This window comes from Lycium ferocissimum, chromosome 2 (assembly GCF_029784015.1).
Source record: "Lycium ferocissimum isolate CSIRO_LF1 chromosome 2, AGI_CSIRO_Lferr_CH_V1, whole genome shotgun sequence".
NCBI lineage: Eukaryota > Viridiplantae > Streptophyta > Magnoliopsida > Solanales > Solanaceae > Lycium > Lycium ferocissimum.
In genome coordinates, this window is record NC_081343.1 from 48,034,004 (window position 1) to 48,060,576 (window position 26,573).

The following is a 26,573-nucleotide window of genomic DNA, read 5'->3' on the forward strand; positions in this document are numbered from 1 at the left end:
TGTGGAGATAGGAATTTCGTTAAGAGGAGTCAAAAGATTAAAAAACAAATACTCAATGTTAAAGAAAATTCAACATATATAGTATATGTAATAAAAAACACTATCTACAAAGTGTAATTTTTTGGATAAAGAAATATCAATTGACTCCCCTCAGACAAGAGTAGCTTCGCTTCTCTGATCGAGATTGACACTAGTAAATGTAACATAATCAGAAGTTATAAACATAAATACTTAATTTATCACTTGATGTCACAATGCAATGATTAGAAAAGCAAGCAAGATAACACAAGGAATATCTTGGATTAAGAATGCATTGAGATGCTTGCTCTCATTATGAATGATTGTTGTTGAGATGAGCAATAAACATCACAAGAGACAATAAAGCCTTCAAAATCTACAGACAACAATTTCTAAAGATTTTCTTTAAGACCTTTTCTGACAAAAATAACTTGTTGAAAATTTTCTAGAAAGAGAGGCAAGTGATTGATTACAAATTGATTAAAAATCTGTAAACAACTGCATATACATATTACAATACCAAAGAAAAGGAGTTAAAATTTTGAATAGCCATTGTTCAAACAAATCATCAATTCTATTCCTCTAAATGGCACCTTTCGAGACAAACTATATCTGTTAAAAACGTTTTTTTTCCACAATTTAAATTCTAAAATAAAAGATAGGTAACATCAGTGATATGATATCTCTAGTAAATTTGAAATTAAAGATATAACCAAGTATCATTCAGTGAAATTGCTAAAATATAACTAAGTATCATCAATATTAAAGAGGACTACTTCTTTAATGCTAAAAGCATGATTGAAAATATTTATCATTTTTTCTCTTGAATTCCTAAAATAACACTTACCATTTTTATTTGCTAAGATAACACTTATTTTGAAACGGAGCCAGTAATAATTTCAATTTCTTACTCCAACTTAAATTAATCTTCCAACATTTAACTGAACTAAATTCACCTCGTCGTTTATGAAAGTCGGCAAAACCGCGAGACAATGGCTTGTAATAACGGGTTTGAATCCATCGTACCAAGTTATAAGATTTTACATGATTAATGAAAACACCCTTCCTTTTGGGTTAAGGATGAGTTTGGCATGGAGAAAAATATTTTCCAATTTTTTTTTTCAATTTTTACCTTGACTGTTTCTTCTCGAAAAAATCAAGTTGCTTAGAAAGTAGGGAAATAACTTAATTAACTAGAGTAGGAATTATATTTTCCACAAGTGGCATTACATGCTAAAGTCTCCTCCACCCACCCCCAAATGTTATTTACACCAAACCAATACAATTTATCATGATTAAGTGATAACCGTATATATCCAAACATATATCATGCATCTATTGATTTGGTGTAACCCGATGAGAGTAAGAGCTCGTTTGGATTGGCTTATAAGTTGGCTTATAATTTTTAATTTTTTTTGAGTGTTTGGTTCACAAATTTTAAAGTCATTTTTGTCTTAAAATAATTTCAAAAAAAAAATAATTCGACCCATTTAACTTAGTTTATCTAAAACAGCTTATAAGCTGAAAACAACTTATAAGCCAAAAAAAATAAGTTGGACTACCCCAACTTATTTTTTTCAGCTTTAAGCTATAAGCCAATCCAAACGGGCTCTAAGTTTTTACCCAAAGAGTACATTTGTGTTTGACACTATAAGACCGGGATTTCCTCATAATATGTAATCGGTTAAGCCTCGTCATTAAATTAATGGTGTAAACATCAAGATGGTTAAAAAAATTTTGTACAGAATCGACATATTCTCATCAGGGGAGAAAGAGAGGAGAACGAGAACAAAAACGGTCTTTAAGATCTTTTGATATTGATACAGGAGAGCAAAGTGTGCTGGAATTAAAAAATAGCTCTTGGTACATACAATTAGTATATACAATATACGCTACCACTGGTCTCTACCACGCAAAATTGTTTTACCCTATTGGCAAATGATAATGTGCCTTTGTCCTCTAAAAACATAAAAAGAAGGAAAAAGAATTCTATTTCCAGGGCTAAAGAATAGAATCATAATGGAATTCAAGCATCTGACTGATCACAAATTGTGTATGGCAATTACAAATTGTTGTTATCGACCCCTCCTGTCAAAACTTTATACCAACTGTGGAAATAACGCCAACATCCCGTAAGAAGACTGTACATCTACAAAATTTCAAGGGTTAAGAGAGGAACCAACAAGATATGATAACCACCTTAAGAATGAAAGAGAGATTTTAGACATTCTAATTTTAGGGATTATAAATGCCAGAAATCGAGAAAAATGAACTTGCCCTGGGTGAGTGCAAGGTTATATTACTCAGTAACTTATTACATAAATTCAGACCTCAGATGAAGGTAAAACAAGAAAACTCGGACTATGTCTGAACTGTGAAGATAAAAACAAGAATAAAGTAGTATATTTATTTTTAAGAGAAGTCCACAACCAATGAACTTCTGTAATTTATGGCTTCCGTGATTTCTACAGATTCTGAACAAATTTTCCACAATAAAGTTTGCTAAACTTGTCTACCTCATGGTCAAAGTTTGCCTAGTTACTAACAGAGAAGAAAAATACCTCCATTGTATCACACAATGGACAAGTTCTAAATTCCACGCTTGCATTATGTTATATCGCTTGTTTATGCAGTTTCAATGTGATGCATATAAAGAAATCGGTAAATCCAGACTTACCTCAAGTCAATTATACAATGTTGATGCATAGTCTTCACGCATTGTCAGATTGCCTCATATTTGATCTTTATGAAGTACGGGCTACTTTACAAGGCTATTGACTAACTTCCTCACCAAAATTTTTTGCCACAAACTCATCAAGTTGCCCCCAATTAGGAGGATTAGATTTGCTATCTGAAGGCAATGATCTGATACATCCAAGAATATGCTGAACATCGCGATACATTCTGTTGCAAGAGAAAATAAGTTAATACTTATAACAAACACAAGCAAGAAGAAAAAAGAAACTTATCAGCAGAATTCAACTCTAGGATATTTCCATTTTCTTAGCTACCTTGACTTGCGACAAGTGGGATTATACTGGATACGTTGTTGTTATTCAACTCTAGGATATTTTTGTCTTATTAAACGCCATCACTTTATTGCCTTAAGCGATGGGAGGAATGCGGTTCCATTAGATGCACACTTACGTAATCTAACCAGAACTCCAGTTTTTTTTTTTTTTGGGACTGTTAACTAGAAGTGATTGATAATTTGAATAAGATGTAGAAAACAAAAGCAAAAGGAGGATAGAACAGGGCATTTTGCTATGTGACTACTAGGAGTCCTCTAAAAGTACGCTTCCAGATTCTCATTGTGGTCATTGTCTTCTTTTTCCTGCTTCTTGAGTTTGTGATGCCTCTTCTTCTACTACTTCTGTTTAAATGCTTACTTCAAATAAGGACTCCCAAAAGATATATCTATATCGCCTTGTATAATTTTACTAGACTATTCTCCAATATAACTTTTTAATGCAGATATAAAATGCTGAGGAACATAATTTTATAAATTTTAGGCAAAGCATTAGCACGCCATACACACACTCTCTCCAGCCATTATCGGGAAATTGCATGTTGTTAAGTTGATGCTCTTACTTCTCATGTATCATAGATCCAAAAACCCTAGAATGGTACTATAGTACATTATGCAGGCATTACAGGAACTTCAAATAGTCTATTTTTATACTAGCACGGAACTATTGTTTTGACAAGACAAGTAAGCACTACAGGAGGTTTAAAACAATAAATAAATTAGCCCTTGGGAAAAGAAAATAATAATTCATCGAATGATACTGCAGTACATTATGTATATGAGCAAAAAAGTTCATTTTATACATAAACAAAGTCATACCTTTTTTTAGCTTGTGAACTGCTAATATCCAAGTGCGAAAAAGCTTCTGAAATTTGAGAATGGAAGAAAGTAACCACTTGCCTGCAAGTACCACATTATATTTAAGCAAGAGATATACCACATGCTAATTAAAGCAAGGGATAGAAAAATTACTTCATCCCAGCACCCAATATACAAGTACAACATTCCCAATAATATTAAAACTAAGAAGACCTTGTGAAAAAAAAAATAATGCTATACTAATAAAATAACCACCGCCACAACAACCACCTAAATGCTTCTAACGAAAAAAATTGATGGATTTATATCATAAGCAAAAATAGCAACAAACATAATAATACTAATAACAACATTAGCAATAACAATAATAATAAGACAACAAAATGGGTTATATCATGCTAGCTTTACTTCACAAGCAATGCAAGCCAATTGACAGACCCGATGCTTTGGGTTGGGAGTTGAGAAGTAAAAAATTGTTCTCTGTCAAGTCATTCTATGAGAAGCTTTTGGTTAGGGCGAAGGATAGTTTCCCATTTGATTCGGTCTGGATACCTAAGGTGCTGAGGAAGGTGTGTTTCTTCACATGGTTGGGCGATTAGATATTGACAACGGAGAACCTTAGAAAAAGAAAGGTCGCTTGTATAAGTTGGTGTTTCCTATGTGAGGACACAGAGGAAGACGTGGATCATTTATTGTTACATTGTAAACTAGCCACGAGGTTATGGTGGGATATCTTTAAATGGTTTGGTGTTTCCTGGGTCATGCCAAAGTCCGTGAAGGAGTTGATGTTCAATTGGAAGAGTGGAGCTAGGACAAGAAGTCACAAGGCTTGGAATGTTACTCTTGCTTTTTTGTGGGTCATCTGGAAAGAGAGAAATAGGAGAGCTTTTGAAGGGGTGGAGATGAGCTTTGCTCAATTGAGGGGTAGGCGGCAGCCTCCGATCCCTTATTTTCTTCCGGTGCACCCATGTAGTTCCTGTTTGTATAGAGGATTCGGTGTCTTTTGGAGAACTTTATTTTGTAGGTTCCTCCTTTTTGGTATACCTCTTGTATACGGCCATTTATGGCCTTGTTAATATCAATGAAATCTTTTACTTGATAAAAATAAAAAAAATAAAAAAAAAAGGAAAAAAAAAAGAGTTATATCATATGCAAAAATAGAACTTAACATCTCGGTGTTTAGCAAATATACATGTTACAGTTGAAAATTGAAGGAAGCAAAGGACGATATTGTGACAGTATAAGATTATGTTGTGTCCCCCAAAACGACAAGGCTCTTTTACTATTTGCCCTGGACAAATTCAGGAAATTAAATATTCACCTGAAAATAGCTTGAACCTCTAACTCATGCAGGGTTCGACATAAGACGCGTTGAAGAAGGCCGACTTCCTGCAAACAGATTAAGAATGAAAATCAGTCAGGTGCAAGTTCAAGTTCTCATAGAAGTAACAGGTAAAAAGTTAGAAAAAGCACTGCCATAGGAAACAACAAAAGTGAGTAATTTGCATGCAACAACTAAAACCGAAGTAAAACAGTAACCTCCAGACTCAGATGAGAAAAATCAGGATATTTCAGGTCAATTATAACTGTCACTTGGCAAGCCCGAATGTTTTACAATCAAGAAGGGTTGGAGTAAAGCATGCAAGTTGCACCATTGTGTGTCTATGTTTTATTGAGAATGGGAAACTCTCCCGAATACAAGCAGTATCTCATATTGTTTATGTCTATGGAAGGAAAGAAATATGATAGCGCTTAAAGAGAGAACACGAGGTGCAAATTGACATTTTGGATTTTCATTGAATGCCAGTTAGAAGTGGCTGAGGTGCAACAAATTCATCCTCATCCCATCCCTTTTCTCATTTTAGGACACAAACATAAGGAAGAGGTGGAACGAAAATGGGGAGCAAGAGTCAGGCTTCCTACTGTATAACTTGTACCTTAGGGATAGAATGAACAAATTGACTACTACCATATAACTTGTACCTTAGTGATAGAACGAGCAAATTGACTTGGCTGTGTGTCTGTATCTTCCAGCCTATTCCAACTCTCAACAATCTGTGGCAACCCACGGAGGTGGACAAGCAACCTTTCCCTCATTATCTGCACCAGCTTTGAGTGTATTTCATCTCGGTGCATCTTATAGTCCTAAATTTCATGCAAAAATCGAGTCAAAACAATATTTCCTTATTGAGACCATGGATTATGAAAATCCGTTAATCTCAGCACAGAAAGATTTTGGACTTGGGCATACTACGTAAATTTGATTGATTCATATACAGAATTTGCAAACAACATATTCTTCTATACAGAAAGAAATAAAAAGGACAAAACGCAATTGCCAGATGAGAGATACATAGGAAATAAATTTCATGAACTACGAGAAACTGTTAACATGAAAAATGACATATATTATTACTGAAAAATGCATGGTCGGGAAAAAATGGAAGCCCTTGGTTATTAGACTCAAAGGATTACATCATTAATTAGTTACATATTACAGAAGTAGGCTACACCAACTCTGTAGAGGCTAAGTGCTTTTGAGGTCAAAACTTAAAACTAAACCAAATGTTTTTAAGCACTCTCTTTTTCGTGAACTTCTCTTTTTTGGCCATATTTGGAATATAAGGAAACAACATTTGGCAAAAGATACTCCAAGCCTGACTTTTAACAATAGAAGGATCACATGATCCTCCATTTCATTCTACTATTTTTGCATAGTCACGACAGCTTATAAGATGCATTCAAGTGATATATACACAAGGAAGAAACTAATCACAGTCATTTCTCTCCACTTGGAGTACAAGTGCCACTGAAGATAGTGCAAGGGATCTTGAACTTCTGATTCTGTTTATCGCTTCCAGCGAATCTTATAACAGCTGTAACTCGATATGGTCAATTAAGAGACATCAATAACACAGATACATGCAGAGAAGAAAAAAACTTTTATGGAAAAGAGAATGCTTCGCGATTCTTGTTTGTATGAAATTGACCAAGAAAAGAAAGATATTCATTCTGTTAGGAGTGGGTTTAAGCAAAATCTACCACCAATACCATTTAAAGATTTACAATACCTGTGCTACACGATCAACCTCCAGAATCAGCATCCCCTTACGTGTCTCAGGCACTTTCAGGAACAGAATCCTCTTGATTTCTTTTACCAAATACAAAACTTGTCAGGAAAAGAATGGAGATTTAAAATTACAAGGTATTTAAAATATCTAATTAAGACATTTCAGGCCCATTTCCATTGATGAGCAAGCTGAGACTTGTTATGTCTAGCTGCTCACAGATCCACATTACGCATGTATCAAACCGCACTACCTAAGGTAACACCTCAAGTGAAGGCTTCTTATGCCAACGCTATATCAGCAAATTAAGTTTACTAGTTAAACATTCTTTATCTTTGTGCATGTCCTTCCTATATTACAACAACATTGCGGCAATCTCAAGCACGTTAGGGCCGGTTATATGAATACTTACTGACCATGCCCTTCATTTAAACCCATCTTAATCCATATTATAAATATATATATATATATATATATATATATATATATATATATATATATATAATAATAGCAATAATAAATAATAATAATATGTATTAGCAATTCTCTATATTTTTTACTGGCATATAAATCTCAGAACAAAAGACTCCTAGAAAACACAAAACCTTAAGTAAACATATTAACGTGACATGAAGATGTTAAACAGAATAGACTAGGATGAAATGCAATAGTAGACTAGGAATAGGATAAAAGGCGGAGCCAAATAATTAAGTCACTCCATAACTGAAAACTTTATCATCACTACATACCGGGAATTATGGTGTATGTGAAACTGATGACTTGACTTGCCAAGGCCAAGTGTTTAGAAGTAATAGACTTCAAACCTGACACCTGCAAAACTTATCCCAATTGAGACAATGATAACACATCCACCATCAACTAGGGTAAAAATGTTGAGAGAGAGTAAATTGGGGAAAAATAGTAACAAATTAAAGTCAATTTCAGATCAATAGGTAACCAGAACATACAAGTACAGTCGCCTTACAATCTCTGACAATGATTCCAGGAATAAACCTTTTAATGCCCAAACATCTACACCATACATTTCTGGCAAATTTATCACCTCAAAAAAAAAACGATCGTTCCAATAATTCTCCTTATCAAGGAAAATTATTCCAACAATTCTAGTCCAGAAATATGGAAATAAAAAACCCAATCCTCTTCAAGTATTTCTTCACCTCCGTTCTCACCCCATTCTCCAGGGTACTTGGGTGATGGCTAGTAAAAGGAGGGTCAGAACATATCAAGTGCACTATTAAAGGATAAAGAAGGTTAAAATTTTATACTGTGTCTGGTTCATGGGATAAAAGTGGGATATAAATCAAGAACATATTTGGTGGCATGAGCACCCTTGGCCTACTAGCTTTAGTGAAACTGTACACCAAAAAAAAAAAAAAAATCAACAAGAAGCTAGAGAAAATATTATTAAGATAACCAAAACAGACCTGCATTGCTCCAGCACCAAGGACAAGCTGACAAGTCCTCGTATTGAACAACTTCAGGATTTCAACAACACGGTGAACAACTTCCGAAGATAGGCCTGGCAAACTATTGTTCATCTCAATACATTCTGACAACATCTTTACCAAAATCAAGCCGCTGAAACGCAACAGGAGAATTGTCATTTTTGAAGGCTGAAACTAACACAAGAAAGGAAAAACTAGGAAGGACGATCCAGCACTCTTTGATCAAAGTCCCATGTAAAAATCACCAAAGAGGATTAAAAAATCATGCTATTTGATAAGTTCTCTTTTCTGTTTCTTAGGGAAAATAAAATGCGACATGTAGAGACTGCCAAGGAAAATTCACATAAGATATAGCTTTAAGCCAGTAGTTATAAGAACTTAAGAGACCAAGCCACCAAGGGCAGAGAAGAGAAGGCATTGAGAGAAAAACAACAGCAAAATGAATAATAAATATCTGAGAGTGCCATCTCCCCCAAAAAAGAACAGAGTTTTTATGTAATTAAAAGGAATTACTGACCAGTTCACCATGTGATACCCAACGCCTCTGAAGAAAAGCAGTTTAGGAGAAGATCTTCCTCGCTCTCTTGGGGTAGTTTCATTGCTCTGAGAAGAATTAGTTCCAAAATCAGCATTAGTACTTTCAGTTTGCCAGCTGAATCATGAAGTACTAACCTGTGTTGTGCTATCTGAACGTAGTGGAGCAGAATCAGTGTGCTCTGCATTTTGTGATATCTTTTGAAGTCTAGCTTCTGTCTTAGCGGAGCCATCACTACTCAGGGCCATCTCGGGGCTGCTTGGTGCAATATCATCTGAAACCTCATCAGCAAGTTCACAGGTCTCAGATTCTGAAGAGAACAGTGATGTGACAATTGTCTGAAACTCATCAGGGACATCAATCTCAGCCCAATTTTCCTGGTCAAGAATGGCCCTCATCTTTGCCATCTGAATCAACCAGCAATATATTCAGTCTATGGGCAAAAAGCAATGACACAGATAAAGCTCAACTGGTGAACAAACTAACCCTGGATTCGTGTTGGAAATCAATAAAGGCCTTGGCCTGCGATTGCAGTGTTCCCCGAATACTATAACCCAATCTTCCACCAATCTGTATATATTGGCAAAACATGCATCAATACAACTAAAATACATATATGCAACCAGCACACTGTATTTTACAAAATATAGAGCATTTCACCTTCTCAGTGGCGGTTATAAATTCTTGAGTGATGTTATATATATTTAGAAACTCCTGCAACCTCAATCTAGGGTGGATAGGAGAACGCACTCCAAGGATCTTTGCCCATCTGCCATGAGCAGCATCACAAGCTGCAAAAACGGCTTCTGCGTTCTCTCTCAATACATCAGCTCTGTCAAAGAAAAAATAGGGGGATAAACATTTGGAAATTCTTTAAATACCAACTTGTACAAATGCTAAAAAGAAGCCAACAATTGAAAACATAAGACAGCATTTAGCCCTTTACTGATCAGAATGTGAAACTTTTTACCACTTATAGTAAAAGTTCTAATATGCAATTATAGAAACAAGCATTTCTGGATTCAAATATCTTGCTAAGCAGCTTCTTTAAACCAACCACTTTAAAGAACTCAACCAGAAAAAGATCTGGTTTTTTAGTAATGTTAGAGAAAGTAAAACCTAAAATTCATCACAGCTTCTGCTCTCCCCTAACCCACGCCAAGAAAAAAACACAGTACAGAGTACAGACAAGTATCTCATCAATCAACTAATATGCTTCTCAATAGTGCTGATGTTTTACCAAGAGGCTTGTATAAAGGCATAGGAAACCACGAAAAAACCGTCTGTACCACATCAACTCTTAAGGGAATATTTTGCATGAAGACGCGAGATTTCTAGAAAATAAAGAGAAATCCAAAAGACAAAAAATAAATGAAAAGGAACAGGAATGTGAATAACCTGAAATTTCGCGATAAAGTCGACGTCGTTGTACCATCATTTCCCTTCCTCTGCACAGAAAGTTGCAGCAAGGAATTTACCTGACCGTTGGTTTCATGAGCTGTTTCTGAAGCTGCTGCTCCAAGTGCAATTGCAGCAGCAACTGAGTCAGCAGCATAATGGCCATCAAGATGGCACAAAATCCACTCAATGGCTCTTTTAACTTCGGATGCCTGTGCTAAGTGTGCCTGCATTCACTAAACGAAAAATATCAAGTTATATCATACACAAATTAGATGGAACATAGACAGGAATTGGTATGACAATTACACAAAGCACTTTCCCAGACAGCTGCAATAAGGATGGGTAACCAATTATTCAAAACAAACCACGAATCCAGATGAAAACTATCCATTTGGTACTGTAAGCAACATTTGTCAAGGAATATATTTTCCATGTGAATTGCTATGATCAGCTCTGGTGCTTAGCAAAAACTCTATTTTAGTGGCTCTTATGCTGGTGGAGAGTTTTGGATGGTCGTGATAGTGTTAGAGAAAACAGTCAGTACTGATACCCCAGAGCAAGTAGTTTTCATTGAAGGAGTCAGACATAGAATAGAAACAACTGGTTTCCTTAACAGCACATGCATTTGGCTTCTCATCTTTATTTTGTTTCAACTATTCAAGACCAACTAAAACACCTTTTTATAGGGAACTATCAGTGCCCACCAAATGAATCAAAGTGTATTGCATATGTAGATCACTTTTTTTTATCAAGGAATAAATTCATTAATAAAAGGGAAAAAACAGAATCCCCTAGATCTTCCACTTATCCCTACACCGACATACAAATCCTTTTTTCCATTCCTCAAAGGAAAAAGAAGGAAAGTAATATTTCATGATTGCAGCATAATCCCGATTGAACAAAAAGGTACAGTGAGGTACACATTACCTGCACTACCAGGAAAACAGCCTTCAAAAGATGAACAAAACATTCAGGTGACAGGCTTCTCAATCTACTGGCAAGGGATGAGCTTCCACCTGAGCCAGCATATATACATGATATTAGAAACCATAACATGAAATCTACCAGACCACCCCTATGCATGAATGATGTAGTTGCATCATCAATCCTTAGCTATCTTTTACAGCACTCTATTTGCATCATCAATCCTTAGCTATCTTTTACAGCACTCTATTTTCTGGTTACAAGAAAAAGGAAGAAAAGAACCAATCTTTTGCACACCAAATCCATTTGCATCTGAAGCTCTTCCTTATAAAAATGAGATGTGAACCTAATAACATAAACCCACCCTCAGTGTCAACTGCTCGTTCTCCTGCAACAAAATCTGAATCCATAGGTTGGGCACCAAGAACCCGTAGCAGTTCTTCAACTGCCATCTTAATGGCAGTTTTCATATCAGCCGTAAGAGTGTCACGATATACTCTCAACACAGCAGGGAGTTTTGCCTGGATATCAACAGTCAAACATGACCAAATATTTTATTACAAACATCAAATAAATCCAAACACTCAAAAACTGTTCACAAAAAACATATCCATAGACTTTACGGCTCCAAAACAACCCAGAATAAAGTTTGTTTCATTTTCATAAATTGCAGCTGGATTTGTGTTGATGACCAGCAATTAGTCAATTACAAGTGAACAGACAGAACGAGGACACAAAGAAATGGGACATACGAGGGGCGAAGGGATTGTAAGCCTCTCTATTCACTATTTACTAGATCTTCAGCCATCTTCCTCCTGCATTCTTCTCTTCTAAACTAAAGTATTTAAATAATTAATTAAGACAATCTTCGCCAATACTTATTATTTCCACATAATATATACACTTTATTTAGAGTTGTATCACTGCTGCAAGTGATCCAAACAATCGTCAGCCCATCAAATCAGATCGTATACACACAAAAGTGAAGAATTTGGAATAAAATCGACGCCAGGCCAAATTTTCTTGACAAGATATTGCTTATTTGGATAATGACACATCTAACCTCGATACTTCAGCTCTTAAAATTATTCATTTATTGATTTACTTAAGAGTATAATCCCATCCAAAGCCACACATATTTTAGCTCGAATAATTCCGTTCACCTAACTCTAAGAAAGAGTGATTCTGCATCTCTTCGAGGGTGTGTTGATTTCTATACTTAACAAAGAGCATGATCACGATGGCATTCAGCAATTATTATTTACCACCCAAAGAAAATCAATATGCCAGCGACATCTCAGAAAACAAGAGAGTAACAATATTACTCAGTGAAAAAACAGATAGACTCACGGTTCTAAGTAACCCAATAACAAAAGGAAGTAGTCGGTCTCGCAAATTAGAGGTTTCTTCTTCATCCAATTTAACCTGCAATACATCAACGTCAATGTTCAGATGATGAAAAGGTTCATAGATACAGTGAACAAAAAGGACGATAAAACAAGAACAAGAAAGAGATTTCCCCAACAATTAGAACATTGAGCAACAGGAAATACATGAATTACATCTAGAATCAAGCATGGAACTTATTAACATATCAGCAGAAAAATAAACACTGCAAGGCCAACCCGAAGAAGATACAACTAGAAAGATTCAGACATTTAAAATATCATCCATTATCCTCCTAGACCTTCAAAATCTATTGTTGTGACAAAATAGGACAGATACAGCTATCCGGAGAACTCCCACACCAGGCAAGTGCCACAAGTTAGATCTATGCAAGGAAGATAGCAGGGATTATTTTGTTACTTTAACATTTTTCATTTGACAGCATGGTGATTGAACTCAGAGCATTACTTAAATGTACTAAACCACTAGTCTTTGGTGGTAAGCATGTTATCATGCATCTAAGCTGATTTGTTATTTTCAGTTTTAGTTTTAGAGACGTCATCCTTAGTTACTGATGACCTTTGCACCTTCCTCCATGTGAATGGAAATGTCCTACTTCAAGTAGTACAAGCCTTTTATCCCCTTCCTTTCTACTTGATGCTCTTTTCCTTTTCTTTTTTTTTTTTTTTTTTTCAGGAGGGGAACTGAGGTTGAAAATATGCATTAGTTTGAAGGACCAGAAGATGGAAGGAGACTAAGCTCATCCAAAAGAAAGGAAATCTGCAGTAAACGGGAATGACTGAAGTTGGGATTGGCAAAGACAAATGGGGAACTATCACTTTCAACTTTTATAACAGTGGTGATCCAGGCAGCGGCAACTCAACAAATAAGGCATTATCTTAGGTTTTGATGGCTGTGTTACTGTATATTCTTTTGCAATCATAATTTTGCCGGTGTTGTAAGGTATATTAGGTTTTTCGTCTCTTACAGTGGAAAAAGGCCTTATAGAAGACATTTGAAAACTATATTTACGCAAGAACTGTATTGTGGAGGATAAATTAGATAAACCACCAGCTATCTATACGAAACAACACCTACGTCCCTTCACATTTCTTTGTTCCTTTTTCTGTTTCTGATAATCACATACTGACATTCATCTCTTCACATTTCAAGAGTTTGTACAGGTGCTTGCTACTTGGTGAATTCCAGCAAACATTCAGATTTCCTACTGCTAATAGAAAGAGAATACCAAAGTACCAGTACCCAGGAAAACATTCTAAAGTTTTAAACTCAATATTGTGTTCCAATCCATCATTTTTCAACAGGTGATATACACAGAGTAAAGCTGTTTTACATCTAAACTGTCTAGGGCCACTATCTTCTTCAAAAAGTGCAGCAATTTTCTCAATTTGATACGTACACTGAAAGTAATCTAAGACCAAGTACATCAGTATACAAGTACATAAAGATATGCTTACTTCATGGCCTTCTCCATTCATAGAAATCGTCTCCCGCACTTTAAATTTTGATGTAATTGAAGCATCCACATCGCCAGTTTCGTGTATAGATATACGCATAAATTCTGCTGAAAGAATGCTACAAGACTGGATCCGGTAAGTTACAACACATTGTACTAAAGTTTACTTCAAGAATACAGTGGTAATAATAATATAGATCCTTGGTTCAAAAGATGTATTAAGGAAATATAACATAGTGGATCACTGTTTCAGTAGAATGGAATAGTTTGCTGCCAAAATGTGGAAATACAACTTGCAATCAGTAGACTGGAAGGAACTAGTAACAAACTGGTGCACTGGATGGTTATGCCCTAAGAATAGGTATCTTAGCTAATTAGATAAATCTACATGTTAGGTGTTAGAATTATATAGAACACAAGAATGAAACAGAAAATTGAATTACTTCTTTTTCTATAGCAGAAAGATTTACTGATGGTAAACGACCCCTCCATAAAACTTACAAGCAGTATATAATAAGTATCATACAACAAAATCATCCAAGAAACCCAAACAATCATCTGTGCAAACTGGATGCTTTGGTTAGTCCTTTGCGCAAACAACAGCAACAACAAAAAACCTAGTGTGATCCCACAAGTGGGGTCTGGGGAGGGTAGGATGTACGCAGACCTTACCCCTACCTTTGTGAGGTAGAGAGGCTGTTTCCGGTAGACCCTCAGATCAGAAAAGGTACCTGGCACAATAATGTCAGAAAAGTAATAGCAAAATAACAAGATACAAAACAAATGTGGCAACAGATAGTAATAAACATCAAGGAATAAGAAACTACAAGATAATAGTTTGGCCACTCCATAATACAAATGAGATAATAGTTTGTTCTAAATGCTATCATGGATACAACTGAATCAGAGACAGGTATTACTAGCACAACCACCTCAATAAAAATATTCATTTTGCTACAGCAAATGGAAACAATGCTTAAGCTTTAATTCATTTAGCATTATCAAGAACTCAAGCACCTTAAAGGCAATAACGTTCTTGCAATAATGTGAGTCAACCTATAAAAAAGAAAATCCAATTCGAATAGTCTAACCTGTTAATGGAATCAGTTGAAGCGGCTAACTGGTCACGAACATGACGAAAACAATGTAGACCAGCTAACTCATCTCCATCCTGTTAAGCACAAATTAAGCATAGACACTGCAGTAAGTACATATGTCATAACAACTTCATCTTCTATAATAGACTTTAGCAACAGACTATCTACGTAGTAGTATGAAATATTTTTCATTGAAGCCAAAATAAAGCTAGAAGCATATTAACCAAATACATCTGTTTATCCAAAGGAAAAAAGTACTACCCAACAGAATCACAAAATGGTTCTCCATATTCCAACTTTAAGTCACAGAAAGGGATGGTGACCGGTTTAGCCTCAATGAACACAGGTTGATCAAGGTAAAAGATGAGCAGAGAAATAAAAAGACTTTTATACATACCAATAAATGTTGTATATCATCTATAACATCTAGAGCTCCGGCACAATCTGCAGATGCAACAAGCTGTATAAAATATGAGTATGTGTCAGATTATTACCATTCAATAAACCATTAACTTTTTGAATCAGTAAACAAGAGATATTATTAATATAATAAAACCAGACACCATGAAGGTCTAAAAAATCAGTAACTTGTCAATATGGAGGATAAAAGCTGGAAAAAACAATAACTGCAGAAAATTAAGTTCCTCCTGATTATCTAAAAGGCAGATTACATCTCGGTGAATCCAGATAGTCAACATAGCCCAAGTACCAACTACTAAGCAAATCCTTTCAGCCCCGCTAACAGCTTTATCAATAAGCCAATAAGTAACAAACAAAATCTGCAGGAAGGATTGGTACAAACACACAGCATACTGACACCAACTTGCGGAATAATAATGAAAGCACTGACTAATAAAAAAAAACAAAAGGAATAACAAGCCCCCAATGAAACCTTAAAATGACCAGAATCACCACTTCAAAAGCAAAAATCTAAAAAAATTGGACCGCATTCACTTAGTTATGGAGGAAGGACTAAGGTGTGTTCTAATCCACCTTAAGAAGGTGTGGATCTTGGGATCTTAAGACTCTTAGTAGGTGTTTGGCCGTAGATTCCAAATATTTTCCACTTTATTTGGAATGTATGAAGTTGGAGTTGAAGATTGAGTTGTGTTTGGTTAAACTTTTTGCAAAGGAGAGAATAGAGCACTTTATTTGGAATATATGAAGATGGAGTTGGAAAACAAGTTTGGAGCACTTTTCCAAATTTGGAATCCAAGTCCAAGTTAGATTTGGAGAACACTGATTTTGAAATAAAGTGAAAAATTATTCCAGAAAAAGCGCATAATTCTCATGGCCATAGTTAAGTATAAAGGAAAAGAAAAACCTTCGCTTTTAGTCCCAGAAATATCACCAAATTCTAATTTTGGTCCTCATAATATATGGTTAAGCACTTTTTTTTTGGCAACAAATGGTTAAGCACATTTTAACCTTCAATTAAATGAGATATCCACTTTTGATCGTTCTGTCTGTGAAACTTCACAAATTTAACGAATTATTGGCAGTCAAATAAGTTAATTAATCATGTGCTTTGTTAAATTGTATTGTTACTGCAGTTCTAAAAATAATCTAAATATAATATATTTCCTAATTCGGGAGGAAACAAATTTCATCCTAATAGCCAAAGTGGTTCTAAAATACAAGTTTTTATCCACGCTATTTAAATTCACTACCATGTACAATATCTGGAATAAACAGAAAAAGCAGCAAGAAAATTCCAAATCATCAGAACTCCCAAAAATAAAATTGCACAAGCTCATCAAAGGCGAAGATGAAATTTGGTTCCTCTGGTTGTCGTCAAGCATGACGAGAGAGAGTGATATAAGAAAATCTTAGAAAGGAGTAGATCAAAAAGATCTTAGAGAACCAAAGGTGTAGCCTGACGGTATGAAGCGGGTGAAAACCTTGGAGACTACGGTCAAAACCTCAACATAAACTAAAAAGTTTTGTGATTTCCTCCCATTTACTTAAACCTTGGTAAGCAGAGTTATATGCCATTGTTGACAGAATATCAAAATGAGCTAAATGTGTCTTCCTAAATACTCTAATAGGTCATGGGTCAAAAGGTATGAGATTGTAAGTACAAAGAACCGATCTTTTCAACCTTAGTTCTCTTCCATATAAAACTTAATCCACTTTCTCACTCAAACTAAGGACGTCTAATTCCAAATCTAGACTGAACTCTGAAGTATCACCATCATAAGAATTTGAATTGCCACAAGAATCCTTAACATTTCTACCAGGCAGTTAATGAAAAAGTAAGACCTAATAACTTGCTTGTAGTAATTCCACAATGTCATCTCAAAATTTTTTATTTTATTTTTTATTTTTTTTTAGAAGGTAACAGTTTCATCTCAGTTATAATTTATAAGAACTGTGAATCCTATAATACCTATATTTTCTTTCAGGAATCCCATAGACCATAGTATTTAAACAACAAGCAAAATAAACAATTCCCTCCAATACCTATTTCTATCAGCCTCTTACAAACATCTACTTTTATCACAAAGCATGAGTTTGCACTAACTTCACTCTATATTAGTAGATCAAACCTTCTGCTATATTGGGTCTATTCAAAATCCTTACTTAATTCATAAAAAAATCCCAACAAATGTTCCCAATTTCTTCTACTCCCTCCGTTTCAATTTGTTTGTCTTACTTTCCTTTTTAGTCCGTTTCAAAAAAGAATGCCCCTTTCCTTTCTTGGCAACTCTTTAATTCCAACTTTCCACATAGCATGTATAAGACCAAAAGATTAAAGCGCATTTCGGTACATTCTACATATCTTTAGTTTAAGACTACAATATTAAAAAATCCTCTTTACTTTCTTAAACTCCGTGCCAAGTCAAAACTAGACAAACAAACTGAAACGGACTTAGACAAGAAACCAACATAAGACATACATAACGGAAAAAGAATTCGCGAAATCAGTACATACCAACTTGAGAGTTGATAGAGCTTGATTAACATATAGTATAAGCTTCAACTTATCCTGATGACCAATCAATTCACTCCTCTTAACATTCAACTCATGTACCTTTCTAGCAGACCCTACCAAATTATCATCCAATAACTTTATACTCTCTTTCAATTCCCTTATTCTATCACACCCTTCAACAATCTTCTCATTTAAATCAACTAACTCCCCTTGTGCCTCGAAAAACGAATTCGATCGCAACGATATCTCCTTAACCAAATGCAATTCCACAGCATCTAAATACTGCGATAACTTCTCTTGAGTAGCCAAATTCTCCACATTGGACCTAAATGGACACGCAGCTTTAAAAGTAGCACCGTCTTCCAACTCAAAATCCTCTTTAAAATACAACGAAGGTACTTCCTTTAAGCAAGCAACAAGGGCATTTTGGTCATTTTGATCGTCGAGGGATTCCAATTTCGTGTGTTGTTGAATGTCGTGGAAACGGGTATACGGTTCGGATATGGAAGAGAGGTAGGGTTTAAAATCAGGGATTCGGGTTTCGGATCCGGGTTTGGGTTGAGTAGATAGCGGGGCGAAATCGGGTGTGGGTATAGATGATGATGACGTGGACCACCACCAAAAACTGTCTGATTTACCGGCATGTGGGTTGTTGAGAATTGAAGCTAAGCTTTGGTTATGTGTATTTGCATCGGAAATTGATTTGGTTAAGGATGGAGTATTAGTTTCGAACCTTCCCGAAGAACGGGAAGGTTGTGAATCCATTTTTATTGCTCTCAAGAAGATCTTAGGACCATATGTGTGTAATTGTAGTGTTAAAAAGGGGGTGTGTGTGTGATCTCAAATGAAAGAAATGAGAGCAAGATGGATCTGTGCTCACTGAAAAGGAAAGAGAAGGATGAGAAGGAAAGTGGCACTCAAGGTAAAACAGCAAGGACGAAGGTTGGGGGAGAAGTGAGAATTACGAAAAGTTAGAGGGGTAAAGGAGGTGAAAAATGATAAAAAAAATAACCCCTTAATCTTCTTTTTTATCGACATAAAAGTAGTCCCTTAATTGCGGTTTGTTTTACAAATAGTCCCTTAATCTATAATTTTTCCTCGTGCATCATTTTGTTGTTTGCTCAACTTTTTTTCATTACCATCTAAAGTGATTCCCAAAGTGAAGTATGGTGAAGTAATCTTTTAGGATGAGTGATTCTTAAGATTTAAATTTGATGGGTACCATCTATGAAATTCTTACTCGACACACTATATTTTTTAAATTATGGGTTAAAATTTTAATGACATTTATATGTACATTTATTTATGTTTAGTATCTAAGTACCACCAAGTTTAGCTGAATCAAACAGCCAAGTCTCAAACACCCTCTTCCTCCAAAACAAAAGATAAAAACAATAATCCTCTTTCAACTTTCTTTATTTAAAGAACTTAAATTTTATCCACCGATGGTGTAAAAATTATTTATATTTATAAGGTTATTACTGATAACTTATTATAATAACAATAATTCGTAACTTGGTAAAAGTAGTAATGAACATATTATCATAAGTTAAATCACATTTATAGGGTAAAGTATCTCTAATTTGAACTCCTTTCCGACCAATATTGACATCCCTGAGATTTCCACAGTAACAAACTGTCCACTCTGTTCAATATTTTCCTTAATTGTTGTGTTCCCTTGCTGGTCCGACTCCATGCAACAAACAAGCTCATAGCCCTTCAATCCTCTCACATTTTTCAATCCCAATAATGTCACCTTTTCAAGGACCAATCCTTGATCCAGCGCGTATTGTCCATTCACAACCTCTGATTTAACCACAATTTTATTGCCAATGATGTTGCCGCTAAACCTGACTAACGTCCACCTCCCTCCTTCTCTTCCCATCTGCACCTCATCTTCGTCGTCCACAAATAGTTCTCCAGTGCTGTTTCCGCTGCTGCTCAGCACGACAAGGAGCTTGAATGCAGTCCTCCGAGCAGCTTGTGTTGTCATTGCTTCCCCTTGCATGGCCAATATGTTCCCTTCGCGAACGTGTACATTTATATAATCTGCTGGTGCATCAAGTGTCATATAGTTTCCTTGATTCAAACTCACAAAACGAGAGTAATTGAAGAGGTCAAACCAGTTTCCAGCAGGAAAATATGCATCAACTGAGGTTGCTCCTTGCTTAAGTACAGGTGAGATCATGACACCTTTACCAAGAAGGAACTGTGTGCTGATATCATATGTGTTGGTGTCTTGAGGGAAAGAGAAGAAAAGGGGTCGTGCAATGGGAGTCCCTTTCGTATGGGCCTCGTACATCAGCATGTAGAAGTACGGAAGTAACTGATATCGTAGCCCAAGGACTTTCTTGGCTGCTGCAGCAACTGACTCCCAAATATAGAGCTCTTGGCTGGTGGTGTCCTTAGCAGAGTGGTCTCTTGCAAATGGATAGAATGCTCCAAGCTGCATAAAACCAATCTCTCTCAATCTGAGAAACGAATTTAGTAACTATAACACAGTCAAGTATTTTAGTATATATTTTTTAAAATTGGTATAATATTAATGGAACACATTATTGGTGCAATTGATAATATTTTTACCAAGAGGACTAGGGATCAATTCACTAAACACATTTTTTTCAAATTACTAAAAATTTCGTCAAAAAAAGACTAATATTATTATAATATTCTGCTTCTACAGCATCAAACTTAACATTTGGTCAAACTAAGAGATCTGCTTTAGCTTTTCTTAAACACAAAACTTTAAAGCATACTATTTAAGAAAGGACAACCTTTGGTTCATTAAACTTTATTATGCAACACTGATAGCAGTTCAATCAAACTAGCGCAAATTTCTGCAAGCATTCTCAAGATTCAACCCTGTTCCCTAGCATGCTCCAAAGAAAAGATAACCTACCATGACTATTAGTATTGGTGTAAAGTTATAACTTTAGAGAGAGAGAGAGAGAGAGAGCGTTTTGTAGACAATGTTCCAACCATGAAAATACCTGAATCCAGCGGCGACAAAGCTCTTCAGTAGTGTTCCTTGAAAAACCACATATATCTGCTCCTATCATTGGAATTCCAAACAGTCCAAAGTTCAAGATAGTAGGAATGGAGTATGCCAAATCATTCCAGGTAGCAGCATTATCACCAGTCCAATGTGATGTATATCTGCCAGCGCCAAGAAAAGTTGACCTTGAAAGAATGAAAGGCCTCTTACCAGTGACATTTACCAAAGCATTATAAGTGGCTCTGGATTCTAGTAATCCATAAAGGTTATGGACATTATACTCCATTGTATTACCAAAATGTGTAGAAGTGGCTGGAACTGTTCTATAATTGATGGGCAAGTGATCGCCAGAGTTGTTAATCTTGTAGGGAGGGTCATCAAAGGTAGTTGATGGTGTAGGAGGGGAAGTTATGAAGTTTGATAGTTCATTCATGTCAAGCCAGAGGCCATCAAAAGGCACGAGATCCTGGAACTTCTCAATTTCATATCTCCAAAATATTCCAGTAGCTGGATTTAGAAAATCAGGATAGTAAACATTCCCTGGCCAAACAACCCCTTGATAGGGCATATTATCACGTTTTATGAAGACATCTGCTTCCATGCCTCTCCTATATGTGTCGTATGTATTGTTGATACTAATTCCTGCAGTAAAAAGAAAGAAAAAAACAAAATAACCCGACTTCTTTCATGACTATTTGGAGTCGTACTCTAGTCTAATTATATAGATAAATAAGAGAGTTAAATGTAAATTAAGAGAATTAGATGGCAGAGAGAAGTTACCTGGATCTACTATTAGTACGTATTTTTGATCATTCTGATGAAGCTTCCTGAGAAAAGATTTCACCCGTTCCAATGGAAAGTTAACTGGATCAAGTGTGAAGTCCTTAAAACCATCCATGTAATCAATATCACTCCACATAACCTCCAGAGGTATCCCAGCCTTTGCATAACTGTCTACTACCAGTTCAATATCATCTATGTTCTTGTAACCCCACCGGCATTGGTGAAATCCTATATCCACACATAAAAACCATTACTCTGAAATGTGTGAGAGTATTTTCATGCGTAATAGCTGTTCCCTAAAGAATGAAGGTAGAAGCTGAGTATCGAACAACACAATTTCAACTTTAATCAGTATAGGAATGACAGGGTGGACGAATTTAGCATTCCTAAATTTCATCTTGATGCCCTTTTCATACGCTAAGTTCAGCACAATGTTCAAAGCAACATTGTCATTGAGAATGAGACAAAATGTATAATTTTATTTCATACATAAGATAAGCTCATGGGTCATAGTTTAAACTCTATCAATGCCTCTCTCCACCTGTATGTCTTAGGTTCCTCTCAAAGTAGAATGTAAGGAGTGAACAGGGTATATTCACTCTTTTCTTAATGCTGGTTTAAAAATAGACTTAGATGTTTAGAGGATTTAACACTTGTACACTCACATTGAAATTTATTTACACTAACGGATTGTTTAAAAGCTAATTATAAATTTAAAACTAACTACTTATAGTATAGGTGGTTGTTAATCTAGAAAATATAGCAGTAGTAAATAACATGTCACAACGGGGTAAAATAGTCCGGGGGGAATCAAGACCCATGTATACGAGTTCACAAAAACTCAATAATAAAAAATCTATATATCCATAAATACTTGACTATGAACTCAGTTATTATTGTATTTATTAACTTGGGAACTCATTAACTTCAAATGCCGGCTCCGCCTCGAACTAAGGTCGATGTAGGAATCATAGACTTCAAATGCCGGATCCGCCTCTGAACTATCCTTACCTTACAGAATGAGTTACACTTTAGATAATTTAAACTCTACTTTGGAAAAGGGCAAAAAATATTCCTTATTTTGGGTCAAAAATACCCTTCTCAAAAAAGTTTTTAAATATATTTCTTAATGGAAATTATCCCCCAAAATACTCAAATCATTTTTAAAATCATTTTTTAAAATCCCGACCCAACCAAATAATAACCCACAATCCCTTATTCCCCCAATTCCTCAAACTTCAAACCTACGTATTGGGGGAATAAGGGGATATGTTATTATTTATTTAACAAACTAGTTTAAAAAAATGATCTTATTTTGGGGGATTTCTGAAGTATTTTTGTCATAAATTGGTGTATTTTTATATATAATTTAAATTCATGCTTAAATTAGAGAAAAAAAGAAAGCTGTAAGGGAGTGAGTTGTTACCGAAAGACCAATAAGGCATAGGAGCAGGACGACCAATAAGCTCAGTATACTGATCCACCACCATATCCGGCAAAGGTCCAGCAAAGAAATACAAATCAATCAACCCACCAATCACTTTATAACTAATCCTATCTCCCGTATACACAACATCCATACCATTACTACTCATAAACAAAACCCCATGACTAACTCCACCCTCCCGAACATCCATGTAAAAAGGATGAGAACCATAAAGATTAACATCCACATTGTCACTCCCAATATCATTATTCCATAAAGTCAAAGTCTGGTTATGTATAAGCTTAAACGTGGCTTTAGTATGTTCTCCAAGTCCATAAAGGTTAGCTCTAGTGGCTGGTAAAGAGGAGGAAATATGTATATATTGGTCTTTGAATATGAGTAATGTGTTATTAAAAAGGGTGTCGTTGGTGGAGCGGCGTTGGACGGTGAAGGTGAATGGTGTGGTGTTGTGGAGAGTGAAATGTAGGTCTGAGTTGGTGTTTGAGAGAGTGGTGTTGTGGTGGGAGTGGGTGGTGGTTGACGGCGGAGATGGCGGTGGTGGACGGTGGAGAATATCTTCAGGTACTTCCCATCGTTGGTGGTTAGTGTCAGTTATTCGTATTCTGAGACGGTTGTTAGTTTCCAAACTGTAATAAAGAGGGAAAAAGAAAACAAATTGTATGTAAGTATGATTTGCGCAAAGACCATCAGAAGTATTATTGATAACTTGAAAAATAATAAAAGTGTCTGGTAAAATAAAGTAAATATAGTAGTATAAAGAGAAGTGAAAACAATAAATAATAATGTTAAGAATAAAATAAGCAAAAAAGTAATGTTAAGGGTAAAACAAGAAAAAAAAAAGTTTGTCTTTCTCTTAATATGATAAAGTGGATAAATAAAAGTGAAAATTTATTTTTGATATAATGGGCAAGTAAAAGTGAACCGAGAGAGTAAACAAATATTTTTATCAAAATTTTTTGGTCCATTTGGCATAAAAAAAAAAATATTTTGCTGACTCATTATTATTTTTATTTTTAAAATTTTCCAATTAATTCTTTAAAACCCTAAGCTCTCCCCTTTCTTCTTCGTCATTTCTCAACCATTTTCTTCATTTCTTCTTCTAAACGTAAATTTTTTTCATTTATTTATTCTTCATTATATTTTTATACAAAATCCCCAATATTTTGTGACATGAAGAACCCTAATGTTTTTTTTTTTTTTTTTTTAAGAAAATCGTAATAATATGGAATCCATGATGAAATTGAAGCTTAATGGGAGAAGTGACACCATCTCTTTGAGAGATGAGACATAAAATGTCGGAAAAAGAATATTTGTGTAAAAATTTTATTTTTTTAAAATGAATATAAATATTTCTAATTTTAAAACATATTAATTTTTTTAATTTTTAAACCTTTTATTTATCCATGTGGAATAAACACACACGGATTTTATTTGAAAAATAAAAGTGTCCTAAGAAAATGAAATCATATTTTTAAACAAAAAGAGAGAGTTTACACAAATAATCAAGCTTTATATAATTAACAAATCCATTTTTCCATATTTTAAAGAAAAATAGTTTTTTAATTGCGCATTTTCAGTTTTTTTTTTGGATACGGGTTTTAAAAAAAAAAAGATAGTTTAGTATTTTTTAATTCGACTTTTCAGTTTTTGTTTCTAAGAAGATTTAAAAATAAATTTTTTAAAAAATAAATGTTTTTTTATTCGCGTTTTCATTTGATTCAAAATAAGTGTCTACTTACACAATCAAGAAGAAATTTTCTTCCAAATTTATAGCTATTTAGATAAGTTAGTTTTTATGTAATCAAGGAATAATATTAATTAGGTAGTATTTGATTAAGGGTAGTTTAAGCAAATTACCTATTTTTTGGTGGGAGTTAGTAGTATTTTCTTAAGAGGTGTGCTAAAGGATAAGTTGATACATATTTTGGATCGGGGAAGTATCTTTTTATTTAGCATTAAGCTCAATTTTGTTCTATTTTGTTTCTTGTAAATAGACAAAATTCATTTTTAGTTTACTTGATTATTCATTTCTAAGTTTATGTAATAACATGACTAATTCATTTAAATAAAGTTATTTTTTACCAAAGGTATAGACTAAGCAAAATTACTGTTTTGATATCCATAAACTTGGGAGTTAATTGAAAATCAGAGATTGAGAATTAACTATTAAAATTGTACTTGAAGTAGAAACAAAATACAAGTTGTTTTTCTAACTTACAAGACTGAATTGAGTTATATTTACATCTAAAATGTTGATGAGTCGTCAACGCAATCTATCTGGTCACGGTATTCACAATAACAAGACTCTGCCTTCTAAGTTTTTACCAAAGGATAAAAAAAAAAGCAAAATTAGTGTTTTGATTCCATAAACTTGGGAGTTAAGAAAAAAATATGTAAAATTGACTAAACTACCCCTAATTAAATAGATATTGATTTGATCACATAACAAGACAAATTAAAAGATACGGTTAATTGTTTCTTAATTTAATAAATGAACGCTTTTTTCACGGTATTCACAATAACAAGACTCTGCCTTCTAATTTAGTATATAATACTATTTCCTTTCTCGAAGGAAAAAAAATAACTAGAGAAAAATCACCTGGCAATAAGGATAAGATTCTGAATATCAGGCCCAAAAACTGAAGAGTTGTTGATGAGTTGAAGATTAGCAAACAGTGAATTTCCAGTGGAATCTATGGCCACAGATGTGACTGAATAACCATAGCCAATTACTTGTTGCTGAGGTTCTTGATCTTTAATGGATATGGCATCAGAATGGGGTGAAAGAATTGATAAGAAGATAAAAAAGAAGGTGTTAGTGAGTAAAGATGAAAATTGTGTTGGTTTCATTTTGTCTATGGAGGAAGAGTACATTAGGAAAGTGGTAATCAATTCTTATGTTTGGTTTAGTGGAAAAATTAAACGTCATTTTCTAGTTTGTTTGTCTTCTCTCTCTGCATATTTTTTATGCTTTTCGTTTTTTTTAAGTATTGCTAGACGGTGATGTGTTACATATACAATATTTATTATCAACTCAAAGACCAAAGGATATAATTCTATATTTTAGAAACGACAGTTAGTTGATAACACGTCGAATCCAAAAAAATCACCATATGTCATCACTGAGCTATAGACGAAAATTGTAACTTTACACAGCTTTTAGTTGAAAGTTAGAGTACTAAAAATGCTAAGAA

The 26,573-nt window shown here is 34.7% G+C and overlaps 2 protein-coding genes across 2 annotated transcripts; both read right to left on the minus strand.

Moving 5' to 3' along the window:
• Positions 1-1,803: 1,803 nt before the first annotated feature.
• Positions 1,804-19,283, minus strand: LOC132041508 (vacuolar protein sorting-associated protein 54, chloroplastic). Its single transcript, XM_059432222.1, has 20 exons — positions 18,155-19,283; positions 15,617-15,679; positions 15,214-15,293; positions 14,124-14,241; positions 12,610-12,684; positions 11,624-11,780; positions 11,263-11,351; positions 10,333-10,559; positions 9,595-9,766; positions 9,421-9,504; positions 9,072-9,341; positions 8,917-9,002; positions 8,379-8,532; positions 7,683-7,764; positions 6,937-7,016; positions 5,849-6,010; positions 5,187-5,254; positions 3,866-3,946; positions 2,696-2,922; positions 1,804-2,167 (listed from the first exon to the last, which is right to left on the minus strand). The coding sequence occupies exons 1-19, from the start codon at positions 18,917-18,919 to the stop codon at positions 2,790-2,792; spliced, it is 2,946 nt and encodes a 981-aa protein (XP_059288205.1). The 5' UTR covers positions 18,920-19,283; the 3' UTR covers positions 1,804-2,167; positions 2,696-2,789.
• Positions 19,284-19,600: 317 nt separating this feature from the next.
• LOC132041517 (alpha-glucosidase-like) lies at positions 19,601-26,258 on the minus strand. Its single transcript, XM_059432233.1, has 5 exons — positions 25,979-26,258; positions 23,359-24,005; positions 21,930-22,160; positions 21,145-21,791; positions 19,601-20,600 (listed from the first exon to the last, which is right to left on the minus strand). The coding sequence occupies exons 1-5, from the start codon at positions 26,251-26,253 to the stop codon at positions 19,704-19,706; spliced, it is 2,697 nt and encodes an 898-aa protein (XP_059288216.1). The 5' UTR covers positions 26,254-26,258; the 3' UTR covers positions 19,601-19,703.
• Positions 26,259-26,573: the final 315 nt, after the last annotated feature.